The sequence below is a fragment of the Akebia trifoliata genome, chromosome 15, assembly GCF_017979445.1.
Source record: "Akebia trifoliata isolate Shusen 1 chromosome 15, ASM1797944v1, whole genome shotgun sequence".
Classification (NCBI taxonomy): Eukaryota; Viridiplantae; Streptophyta; class Magnoliopsida; order Ranunculales; family Lardizabalaceae; genus Akebia; species Akebia trifoliata.
The window spans coordinates 7634438-7647818 of NC_141389.1; the positions used below are offsets into that span (position 1 = coordinate 7634438).

The 13381-nt window shown below is 33.0% G+C and overlaps 1 protein-coding gene across 2 annotated transcripts; it reads right to left on the reverse strand.

Annotated features, from left to right (window-relative positions):
- Positions 1-1571: 1571 nt before the first annotated feature.
- LOC147384172 (E3 ubiquitin-protein ligase DIS1-like) lies at positions 1572-12343 on the reverse strand. 2 transcript variants are annotated; one of them, XM_086426046.1, is made up of 4 exons: positions 12184-12343; positions 5786-6006; positions 3059-3445; positions 1572-2182 (listed from the first exon to the last, which is right to left on the reverse strand). In XM_086426046.1, exons 2-4 carry the CDS (start codon positions 5993-5995, stop codon positions 1862-1864), a joined length of 918 nt encoding a protein of 305 aa, XP_086282172.1. In that variant the 5' UTR covers positions 5996-6006; positions 12184-12343; the 3' UTR covers positions 1572-1861. The 2 variants fall into 2 exon arrangements, with proteins under 2 accessions (XP_086282172.1, XP_086282171.1); XM_086426045.1 differs by having other exon boundaries at positions 5786-6013; positions 12184-12342.
- Positions 12344-13381: the final 1038 nt, after the last annotated feature.

Genomic DNA, 13381 nt, shown 5'->3' on the forward strand with positions numbered 1-13381 from the left:
TTATCATCTCTACAAATCCATTCCAACCCAACCCTTTTTTTTTTTTTTTTTTTTTTTTTAAACCTTGTGGTATGGCCCAACCTCTTTAGTGACTAATCGATTACTCCTCATCTCATTGTAATAGCAAAAGAAAGGCAATGTTGCCACAAACCCATAATCACAAAAAATCTTAGAAATTTTCAAATATTGGTAAAATTCTCCAAAGGCGAGACTAAGATATATGAATTTGATGATTTATCAATAAATGATGTAAAATAATAATATTTTTTACCCTTCACCTAAAAATTTTATTTTCTTAAACATTTAAATCTAAAGAAGATAGGATTTTTAAAGAGGTTGAACATGATAAGTTCAGTTAAAAATACAAAAACATTATTTGTGTAGTTTTCAAAACTTTCTCTATTTATTTTTATTTTTTAAAGAAACTTTCCCAAATTTGGTCGCATAACTACCAAATCCAAACTTTATTACCATGGGCCAGGGCCCAGGAGACTCTCATCCAAGGATCCAAACCATTGGATAGTCCTCTAGATTAAAGATAAGAGAATTACTTGGATGGTCCAAATTGGCTGTACGAAAGAATAAAAGATATGGCCCACAGTGCAGAGTAGATAGACAACTGGAAACCAAACACGTGATTCGCGTTCCATTTGTTGTATGTGGGTCTCAACTCTCAACACAAGAAAAAGCGTGCAGAGTAGATAGACAACTGGAAACCAAACACCTGATTCGCTTTCCGTTGTTGTATGTGGGTCTCAACTTTCAACACAAGAAAAAGAGTTATCTTTTATTTTGAAGTGCTGGACGCACGTGTTAGATTAGGTTAAACCTGACTTTAAGTGGGCACACCATGGTTTTTAAACTCAGTATCGGGTCTCGTCTCGTTCAGCTCTGATATCGAGTCGTCTCGAACAAGTTTTCCGATATGTTTGAAACGTCTCGTGAGATAACTAGAAAATTTGTAAGTGAGATATAAAACTCGATCAAAAAATGACTTTGTGAGTTGGTCTTGTTCAGTTTTGATACCGAGTAAACTCGGACGATACGTCTTGATCTCGGACGAGTTTAAAAACCATAGGGCACACTGTCTCCACGAAACATGGTTTTAAAACTCATTTGAAACCGAGATGTTTTGCTCGAGTTAACTTGATATCTGAACTGAACGAGATCAACTCACAAGTCACTTTTTTTATCGAGATTTAATATTTTACGTTCAATATTTTAATTTTTTGAATAAGACGTCTTAAATATATAGGAATACTCATCCGAGACAACTCGATATCAGACCTAGACTAGACGAAACGCGAAACCAATTCAAATATCCTTATCTTATCGACTCAATCTAATTATGGCCTTTTTCGCTTTTTAGTAAAACTAATTCTTTCTTGTAAAAAACCCATTTTTGTGGTAAAGGTAGATTTGTTTTGAGAATCGCCGATCCCATCAGATCCAGGTTTGGATCCTCATCTCAATAGTAGTAGCTTCATATAATCCCAACACATCAAAAATTAAAATTTCTATAATCCCTTTAAAATTTTAATTTTTCATGATCAAAAATGTAATAAAAAATATTTAATATAATTATTAAGATGCCCCTCACTTAACCTTTTAATAAATTTCTATACCTTTCATATCCAAAGAACTTCTATTCTTCATAATAATACATAAGTAATGCCATAACTTGAACATTATAGCACTTGTCCTTCCTCAAGCACATACAATATCTTTCCACTCATGTATAAAGATGATCAAAACAAGCAAAGAGAGTTTGCCTTCTTCAGTCAAATACACATGAACAGATAACACACTTATAACTATTAAAAAGATAATTATTCTAGGGGTGCCCCTGGAAAACGAGATCTCACTGTTCTTTCCAAATCTTCCCCGTAACTCTAAGCTTCAACTCCTTCCGATCTCCACCCGAGAAGAAGAGAGCCATGCTTCGCTGGATGACAAGGCCATCGAAACTGTCACGAACTTTTCTGTGGCTGTCCCTTACACTTCTGGGCACCCCTTGCCACACCATCTTCCTTCCATTCGCCCCCACCTCGAGACTATAAGTGTAGTTCTTAGCCTCATTGTCATCACCCATAAACCGCAAGAACGCTATATAAACAGGAGCCATCCCGAGCTGGAATGCCTCAAAATGAAGACAGAAGTACTGTCCAAAACAACTGAAAACCTAGAGACAGCAACAGTATCCATACAATCTGTTTGTTATACATACAAACAACAAAAAGACATGAAGAAACAAGTGAAGCACTACTACAAGCTTATACCCTATAAAAGTAATGATAAATTAAAGAGTTCGACTAGCCTTACTAACCTAGTAAGATTTCAACCCTTTCTAAGGGTCGTTGGCCTCTCCTTGTGGCATCCAAAAACATGATTTGATGCCACAGGGTATAAAAGGATAAGATTCAATCAACTTTGAAAAGAAAAAAATTAAAATTAAAAAAATGTTATTCTTTCACAGTTGAATTTTAATTTTAAATTCGGAAGCTCCTTGAAAGTTTGGTAGCCATCCATTTTCAAATCCTTGGATGAAGCCCAAAAAAAATTGATTTTTTTTAATCTGAGTTTTTCCATGAAATTTAGAGGTCTGTCGTGTTCGATGGCCAATGTGGTAATCCATCAAATCCAACTAGCCTTAACTATGTCAGTAAGGATTCCACCCTTATTAAGGGTCGTTGACCTCACCTTGTGTTATCCAAAAACATGATCCAGTCCCACAAGGTTGTAGAGGATAAAATTCTATGAACTTCGGAAAAAAATTATTTTTCACTGTTGAATTTTAATTTTAAATTTGGTAGTCCTGTGGAAGTTCAGTAGCCCTGTCCAATTTCAAAACTTCGGATCAAGCCTAAAGCAAAAAAATTTGGGGGATCTGAGGTTTTTCATGAAATCTAGAGGGGCTTAAAATCTTGCTAAGTTAGTAAGGAAAACATTTCACTAATCCATTTGAGAAAAACGACCCTTAGTAAGGCTTAAAATCTTACTAAGTTATTAAGGGAAGTGTTTTTCTAACTTAAATATTGAAAAGTAATAAGAAATATACCGTTAGCATCCATGTGGCATTCTCGACTTCATGCGGATTTGATTTGACGTAGCGATGGTTAAAAGTGCTACCATTGTGCATGTCAACTTTATGGTCGTCTTTCAGATGGGTAACTAGGAAAGGAATGTCACCTACGACTGTGCACTCGGAACCAGCATAGGGACAGTTGTAGGGTCTGAATGTACACAGCGACTCATGTTTTAGTTTGCTGTAGTAAGGGTATATGCCCACACATCCAAAACTCTGATATTTGCATGGAAGCTCAAGAGAGGCCGCTACTTTCTCCAATGCAAGACATCTTATATTGCCAAGTTCGTGCCTGCAAGTAGGGCATCGGTTGTGCACCCTTGGCTTGCATCCAGAACACAATGTATGGCCATTTGAACACTGCAACCACAAAAAAAAAAAATGATTAAAATATATATATAAACACCAGTCTGATGAATTTCCAGACGTATCCTGAGAAAATTAAAGAACTTTTTTTTTATTCAAGACCGATACAATCAAAAACACATTGGATTATCTCATTCTCTTTTTAGTCGTAACGATAGCAAAATCATTTTGATTTTTTATTAACTTACATTTTGGATTGACTTGTGATTCAATACTTCGATGCATCATACTAAATAAGGCTTGAAGCATAAACCTTTAAATTATTTTTCTCTACTTCTAAACGATTCTCCCTTTTTTTCCAGTTTATAGGCTCTCCTTTTAATTTATCTATTTCATTAATAATGATCTACGATTGCCCGTTATGAACTAATCAAAATATATTCTAGCGATTTCTATGTTCTGTTTTCTTCAAATGAGTACACATGGGTGATCTACTACCCACTAAATAGATATTATGGTGGATTAGCTAAGTTGGAGCTTAAATATATAATTATATTTTCTCCCTTTTTTTCCAGTTTATAGGTTCTCCTTTTAATTTATCTATTTCATTAATAATGATCTATGATTGCCCATTATGAACTAATCTAAATATATTCTAGCGATTTCTATGTTCTGTTTTCTTCAAATGAGTACACATGGATGATCTACCACCCACTAAATAGATATTATGGTGGATTAGCTAAGTTGGAACTTAAATATATAATTATATTTTCTATAACAGGAAAAATATCTAACTTCAGTGAATCACTGATCTGATATCTAGAGAAAAATATCTAAATTCAGTAAAATCCAGTGTTGTTAAATGCAATCACATATGCGCATATGTTATTTTCTATGAGTAAATCGCATATGCCATCATGGCATACAAAAGTATGTGATGTTATATTACTCTAATAAGATTTGACTAGTGAAGCATTAAATTCAAGTTTTTTTAATATATCTTCTCCTGAAACTAACCTATTTCCACCCTCTATTCATGCATTATTCAAAGCTATTTCTTTAATTCTTTCACTCGCTTATATTCTCTTTAAATCTTATTTTACTTCATTTTTTCAAAATATTGAGTTTATGCATTCTAACATAAGATCATGGTATCCAATGATTAAAACTATTAAAACAGAATCCACTTTAATTATCTAGAACTAGAACTTGATAATTAAAGTAGGCCACCTTCGTATCATGAATAGTTTATATATTATTGACTATTTAGTTTCTTGAGTTCTTTTATTCTTGTTACTAAATGTAATCAATTTTATTCAATTTGAAAAATGAGTGCTATCCAAAATCCAAATCTATTGTTATAGGTTTGTTTTTATTTTCTAATATTTTTCTGGCTTTTTAAACATTCCCCCCTTTTTTTTCCTTATTTTTTACTGTTTTTATATATTTTTTTAAATAAAAAAACATTTTTGTGCAATATGCGACTGCAAATGCCATATGCGCTCAGCATATGCTATTTGATAACATTGGTAAAATCCCAACACTTAGGTTTGACAAAAAATTTAGTGAACATTTCTTGAAGTTGTAAGCAACTCACGGATTCTCTATCTTTATTTTCCCAACAGGTAGGATCTCAACATGTTCTGAGGGTTACTCACCAAATAAAACAAGTTTTTCTGATTTTCAACCTCATACTAGTCTTCATATATAAATAAGGATAAAGCGTAAAAAAAAGGAATTGTTTGATCTCAACATGTTCTGTTCTGAGGGTTTTCACCAAAATAAGAAGGGATACAGATATGTAAAAAAAAATTGTATGACAGAGAAATGCTAAGGGTTTGTTTATCTTCTTTAAGCAACAAATAAAGAATAGCTGGTCTCAGCATGAAATTGTAAATCAGAAAGGCTCCTCAAAACAGAAAGAGAAGTGAAGTAAAATATATATATACTACTAAAAATAGAGAGCTGTTATTGGCATCCCAACTTTTACTTATTACACTCCAATTAAAATTTAAAAAAATAAATGTTTAAGAATAAGTAAAAGTTGTGGTGCCAATAGAAGCTCTCTTTTTTTTTTCTAGAATTTCTAATTTTTGGATTTAGGATTTTATATGAGCCTAATCATAATTGTAAACAACTACTGAAATTAGTTGAATGAGTGTTATAATGTTGAGATAATTTAAGCCAAACCTGCTTACTGCTTGAATAGTGTGTTTTAATCTTTAAGAAATTGGGGTGTAACAAGTAAAAGTTGGGGTACCCCAATAGCAGCTCTCTTAAAAAATTGTAGGATTAAACAAGAGTTTATGAATGTATGAAAATACACAAATAAGCATGTTGAGTCACACCACAAGCAAAGTCAATTTAATCATTCAATACGACATGATAGCAAACCTGATGGATGGGAGGGTACATAGCATTTAGGCATACTGGGCACTCCAATAGTTCACGAACGCTGCTAGCAACAGCCACATTAGGTTTTGGTGCAGTTTGAGAAGGATCATTCACATGCTCACAGACTTCCATCATGTCTTCATTTTGAGGAGTATCAATAATACCAGGCTTTGTCCGCATGTCATCAAAATAATTAATCCCCGATGCCATTACCTCTCCTCCTATTTACTAAAATAGAAACCAATGTCACTCTAACCCAAAATCCATGTAATTAAAGAAACTAATTGATTTCATGCATTTCCATTGGCACTCAAAATTTTCAAAAAATTTGAGGTTCTATTATCGTAAATGTAATGATCAGTTTTGGTACCAAGTACAAAGAGAAAACCTATTTTATTTTGTATTCTATGGGCACACTTTTTTATGATGCAGGGGCATGTCCACGTAGAGCGGGATGGCCCACAAGGCGGGACCCATTGATGGGGATGACCCATGAGGTGGGTGATGTAGGGTAGAACACACAAACCTAAAGTTTATGTTAAAAATCAAATTCTAGGGTGAAATCCCAAAAACTCTATGAGTGATGAAGAATATCTATGTCAAGCAAAACATACTAGAAACTTCAATCTAGGTCTAAGATTGATGGAAATCAATCATAAACACTAAAATTAAGAACCAATATCGAGTTCTTATGCACAAAAACAAAGAAAGGGATGAAAAAAAACTCTTTTTTTTCTTTTATTAATCAATATCCAAAAAAACTAACTACTTAATTTGTTTATTGGAGCTCTTTATATAGATAACACCCTCACAACAACTTAGAAACCTTCAAAAACACTAAAAAGTACATTTCTAATCTATCTATAACATATTCTTAACCTTCTAATCCTATTAGAGCTCAATTTGGACACCTACAAGCACTTCTAATTATAAAACAAAGAATAAAAACGAATTTCAAAAAGAAGAGCAATATAAAAAAAAAAACAAAAATAAAAATAGAAACTAGACAAAAATAGAAACTTCTTAAAGTTGAAATAGAAACTAAGGAAAATTATCAAAAAAATCCAAAAAAAAAAAAAATTATTTACAAAAAACAATCTAATTTTTAAAATTTTCGAAAAAAGATACAAAACCGGTCTTTGAAAGACCGGTTTTTCTCTCTATTCAATTCTCTCAACTCTTTCTCTCTCCTCTATTATTTTAAAAAAAAATGAATTTTTTTTAAAAACCGGTCTTTGAAAGACCAGTTTTTCTCTCTCTTCAATTCTCTCACCCCTTTGTCTCTCCTCTATTATTAAAAAAAAAAACGAATTTTTTTTAAAAACCGGTCTTTGAAAGACCGATTTTTCTCTCCCTTCATTTCTCTCACCCATTTCTCTCTCCTCTATTATTTAAAAAAAATGAATTTTTTTTAAATAGATTTTTCTCTCTTCAATTCTCTCTCCTCTATTATTTAAAAAAAAAACGAATAACCTATTTTAAAAAAAATTCGTTTTTTTTTAATAATAGAGAAGAGAGAAAGGGGTGAGAAAATTGAAGAGAGAAAAACCGGTCTTTCAAAGACCGGTTTTTAAAAAAATTTCGTTTTTTTTTTAAATAATAGAGGAAAGAGAAAGGGGTGAGAGAATTGAAGATAGAGAAAAACCGGTCTTTCAAAGATCGGTTTTTAAAAAAAATTCATTTTTTTTTAAATAATAAAGGAGAGAGAAAAAGTTGAGAGAATTGAAAAGAGAGAAAAACCAGTCTTTCAAAGACCGATTTTGTATCTTTTTTCGAAATTTTTAAAAATTAGATTGTTTTTTGTAAATATTTTTTTTTTTTTTGAATTTTTTTGATAATTTTCCCTAGAAACTAACTAGAACTACTTAAGCAACTTAAAAATAGAAAATCTATAAAAGAAAGAATCCTAAGAAAAGTTGGACCAAGTTTTGTGAACCAATCAAAGATTGGACTGAGTTGACTTAGTTGGTCAAATTGAATTGACTAGATTTTGACTAATTTGACTCAGTCAATGTTGTTGATTTCTTTGACGCATCTTAACTCGATCATAGACATTGAGATAAGTGTCAACAAGCCTATCTACGCATGGGGACTCGTTGGTGGGGTGACCCATGAGGTGGGACCCACTACGGGAGGCCTTAATCGAAAACTCTAAATTATAAGATGAAGGAATTAATCTCACAGTCCCTATCAATCACAGATTTTGTGGAGTATTGATTAACTAGAGTTAGCTAATGCTTATTGGCACAGGTATCTTCTTTGTTAAGGGGTAGAAGTAGAAAGACAATAAAATTGGGAGGGTATTATTGGAGATGGGGGGAAGAGAAAAGACAATAAACTTAGAGAGATATTATTGGAAAGGGTGGGAAGAGGAAAGGCAATATAGAAAGTTGAAAGGGTATTCTTGAAAAGTATGGTAAAATAGAAAAGACAATAAATTTGGAGGGTACTCGTGGAAAGGGAAAGAATAAAAAAGGCAATAAAGTTGAAAATTGTCCACGAGATGTATTATAAAATTAAATCACAACCACTCTTTATGGGGGATAAAGATTGAGACAAAAAGAGGGGACAATTATCCTATCCTATCATATAGATTACATCAAAACCTCTGTTAGGAAGGAGGATGAGGTAAACAATACAATGGATCTCGATCTGATTTCATCTTCTGGGAGTTTCCATTGACTTCCTTGAGAAAAAGTAAGATTGCCCCCTTACCGTCACATGAAGAACTCTCTAGAATAAATGATATGAGTTTATACATATACAAGATTTTTATCACGCCTACCAACAGAAGCATCCTCTTTGGGGTTAAGGGGGCAAAAAAGGCAATAAAGTTAGAGGTGTATTATTGAAAAAATGGAAGAAGAAAGGTAATATATAAAATTAAAAAGATATTCTTGGAAAGGGGTAAAAAAGGAAGAGTTATAAAGTAAGAAGAGTACTTTAGAAAAGAGGAAGAAGAGCAAAGATAACAAAGTTGAAAGATGTCCTCAGGACACGTTTTGAGATTAAATCCCAACTCTTTGTGGAGGGTAAATATAAGGGGATAACCGTCTATATCATATACACAATATATATAATAAAACAGGATCGTTGTCCCTTTTGTATCCTCCACCCCATAAAAAAAGGTTGGGATTTAATCTCACTACGAATCACTAAAGAAACCTTCGGCTTTAATCTTTTTTTTATTCCCCCGATCCAAAAATACCCCCTCAAACTTTATTACCTTTCATTTTCTACCCATTTCTAAAAGTACCCTTCAACTTTATATATATTGTCTTCCTCTTCTCCCCATTTTCCAATAATACCCTTCCAACTTTATTGCTTTTCTTCTTAAACCCCTTTTTCGGTAATGCCTCTCTAATTTTATTGTCTTTCACCTTCCATCCCGATAACCCCAAAGAGAATATTATTCCAATAGGCACACGCAAACTCTAGTCGATATAATAAGACAGGACGATTGTCCCTCTTCTCCTTTGTCTCAATCATTATTCCCCACAGAGAGTGGTGGTTGAGATTTAATTTTATAATGTATCTCAAGAACAACTTTTAACATTATTTAATTTTTCTCTTCTCCCCCTTTCCAAGAATACCCTCCAACTTTATTGTCTTTCCTTTTACATCCCGCTTTCCAAGAATATCCCTTCAACTTTATAAATTGTCTTTCCTCTACTCCCTCCTTTTTCCAATAATAATCCTCCAACTTCATTGTTTTTCCTTCCCCCCCCCCTTTTCCAATAATACTCCTCCAACTTTATTGTGTCTTCTTCTTCCCTATTTCCCAATAATACGCATCCAACTTAATTGCCTTTCCTATTCGATACCATTAACCTCAGAGAAGATGTTCGTGTAGATGGACATGGATAAACTATAGGACAACTTTATCTCACCACAAAGAGTGGTTGGAATTTGATCACATAATGCATCTCAAGGACAACTTTCAATTATATTATCTTTTCTCTCCTCTCCCTTTCCAAAAATACTCCTCCAACTTTATTGCATTTCCTCTTCTACCTCATTCCAAGAATACCCTTTCAACTTTCTATATTGCAATTACGCTCTTCCTCATTTTTCAATAATACCCCTCCAATTTTATTGTCTTTCCTCTTCTATCCCCTTAACCCCAAAAAGGATGTTTGTGCCGCTAAGCATGGGCAAAATCTAGCATGCATACATACATACATAGATATAACAAAATGCTATAATGCAAGATCTCATGGAATGTTAGCATTTCCACATCTTCATATTTCCAAAAATGCCCTTAACATTTTGGTTTTTTACTATAAAAGGTAAGGGCATTTTGGTACTCGTAATATGGTACTTGTTTAGATATAGAAAAAACTCAATGGCATTCCTCAAAAAGCGTTTACACAAGTAAAATACCATTGAGAATATCTATATTTAAAAATAAATAAAACCACACCAGATCCTATATATATAATAAAACGCAATTGAGTTGCTATAGTTTTATGTTTTGAGTTAGGGATAAATGTCTTATTAGCTACAATTTTGTAGTTGAACAAATGTCCCATCGACCTACACCACATTTTTTTATCCTTCCTCTTCACTACATCTAACTTTATATATATTATTTTTAACTCACTTTATTGTTTGTCATATTTTTATCTCTTAACCTCAATTTTTTTAATAATATACTTACAACTTTATTTTATTTTTTTTTTGCTTTTACCCCCTTAACCCCAAAGAGGATGCTCTCATGTTGTAGGCACGAGCGAACTCTTGTGTGTGTGTGTGTGTGTGTGTGTAGAGAGAGAGAGAATGAGATTCTAAGCTTGGCTCATGGAAAGGTGAATATTAACTAACAAAATTGGCTCAGCCTAATTCTAGCAATACTTTTCAATGTAAATTACCAACACCTTGTCATGTTCACCAATTCCTATTGTAGTGTGAGCAAGCTATGTAAATCATCATCATCTAAGCTTCATCCCAAATATTGAGGTCGGCAACATGAATCTTATTTATTTTTTCATTCAACTCTATCTTGAGCCCAAACCTATCATCAAGTTCCCAATGTCTTCCTCCTTATTCTTTCTCTCCAATCTTTTTGTTTTGTCATTTTTTTGTTAAGTTTGTGTTACATGCCATTATATGCATTCCACTTCGAAAAATGCATGTACATCCAAAGAAAGATATTTCAAATGAAAATCAAGGTACGCAAATTGGATAACATGGAACAACCACATGGAAGATTTTAATGTTAAGAAGGCTTTCATTCATTACTGGAAAAAAAATTGGTAGATTATTGGATTCTTAAAAAGATGTTGATACTAAATAGGCAAAACCCAGCATCGCTGAAAATCATCGCCCTAGATAAAATGGAAATTCAAGACAAGATGGAGGTAAGTGGGCTTAAATAGTTGGGATAATGATGATTTTCTTCTTCATGGTTGCCATCTGTTAGTTTTTCCTCCAACTTCAGTCTATGATGAATGTCCATAAAATCCAAATTTCAAATGGTCACAATAAAGTTATCTAACTACTTCACCGTATGGTCTGGAAGATATGTGTTATACCTAACTGAGAGATTTATTGGATCTCTTCAGAAAGTCAGATTCATTTTTTCACGATTCCCCCTAATCTCTCAAATGCTACATTCGAGAAACCAAACGTTAAGTGCAAAGCAGCTGATAGAAAAGGTTATTATAGGCACAGCAACAAAGAGTCAAGGTCCTAAAATGAACAGGGCGTGTTTTCAACATTCATGGAAAAGGGGAAAAAACAAAATTGATGAAATTCTGAAGCAAATCTATAAAAACAGGAAATTCCCACAGATCAAACCCTAAAGAACAACACACCCACACACAGAGAAATTCAGATTAAATTCCTAAAAATAACAAACCCAACTACATACTAGAAAGTAAAATACTCACAGTGTGCAAATTCTAAATGAAACCCTATATCAGCATAAACTCATTGATGCAAACTCAAATCAAAATCCTAAAAAATGGCACACCCACATATGAGACCAAACTAAAAATATAAAACCCTAAAAAGACAACCACGCACAGAGAAATTCAGATTTAAAAATCACAAACCCAACTACATACTAGAAAGCAAAATACTCACGGGTGTGAAAATTCTAAATGAAACCCTAAAATAAAATAAATTCATGAACACAAACTCAAATATAAAAAACTAAAAAATGACAAACCCACATATGGGACCAAACTAAAACCCTTAAAAAAAAAAAAAAAAAATACATACACACGTACAAATTCCAAAGAAACAATATACCCACATACAAACCCAAATTAAGACGCTAAGATAACCAAAAAATATCAACGAAAAACCAGCTAAAAATAAGATATTCAGTAACAATCGATGAAACAACAACAAATTAAGGTAAGATATTCAACAAAATCCAGAAAAGGAGATACCTTGCAAAGGCGCGTTAGTAGAAGAAAACCCAGCGAGGTCAAGAAACCAGAACCCCAGAGAGGGTTATAGCAATTCGTATTAGTCTCCTTAAAAATCCTGACAGACCAAGCCGATTAGAATAAATTCGAATTTAAAGCCGTCGAGACTTCACAAAGGAGAAGAAGAAGAAAGCGATTCCTCGGAAAAATACAAAAAAGAAGAGAGATTTGAGATCGGCTTCGTCTCTCTCTCTCTCTCTCTCTCTCTCTCTCTCTTCTCGTTCTCGGAATTATCAAACCCTAGAAATTGAAAAATAAAGAATGAGGCGCCAAAAAGCTATTAGTTTTGTTTTTCTGAAAAAAAAAAAGTCAGAAACAAATGCTGACATCTGACAAGAACCCCACCTACATATATATCTATTACGTATAATAAGGACTTCTGAAGTTTGAATTTTATTAGGACAACGAAAGGGGCAAGTAAGTAAAAAATATGAAACTTGAGGGTCTTCTTGGAATGTCCAATTTGAAATTTGAAAACGAAACGTTGGAAATTGAGAAGGTTCAAACACTCATCAATTTTTTTGTGATCTAGTGGGGACCCAAAACACATGCACTTTTGCCTGAATCTATTATTATTGAACCTTTATAACGAACATTAACGGTGAGGTTACTTTAAAATTTCAAATTTTTGAATGAAAGATGTAACATGGAGGGACCTACTATGCTAAATTGGTACAAAGAGAATCCATTCATAATTTAGATCAATGGAATTCATGGAATTCGGCAAATCACGTAAATTCGACTATAATTTTGAAGAAATGGATAAAGAATCGTGATCCTTCCATGAAAGTGAGGTAAAACCTTATGTTTCATGATTCATAGTTCGTGATTTGCCCCTCAAGAATGAACCTATTTAATAGGGGTAGACAAAGATGAAGATATTTGAAAATTGAAGTGATGAGTATGGTAAAAGAAAAAATTGAAAATGATAGGTTGTTGAGAAGAAAAAGTCAAGCTTTTTTTATTTAGAAGTTTAGATGAGGGTAGTTGGTTCTCTAGGGATTTTGTTAACATGTGTCTTAAGGGCACATGTTAAAGTGCAATAAATACACTTTGAAAATTGGATTTTGTACTACAAATGCCCTTTAAAAAAATAATTCTTAAATACCAATTTCTAAAGTGTATTTATTGCACTTGAACTTGTGCTCTTAGGGCACAC

Excerpts from the sequence above, each read along its gene's own strand:
- LOC147384172 (XM_086426046.1), bottom strand. The coding sequence starts at position 5,995 with ATGGCATCGGGGATTAATTATTTTGATGACATGCGGACAAAGCCTGGT. Across the intron at positions 3,446-5,785 it reads TGTACCCTCCCATCCATCAG|TGTTCAAATGGCCATACATT; the intron begins GTTTGCTATCAT and ends TTGTGGTTGCAG. Across the intron at positions 2,183-3,058 it reads ATGCCACATGGATGCTAACG|GTTTTCAGTTGTTTTGGACA; the intron begins GTATATTTCTTA and ends TGCTGTCTCTAG.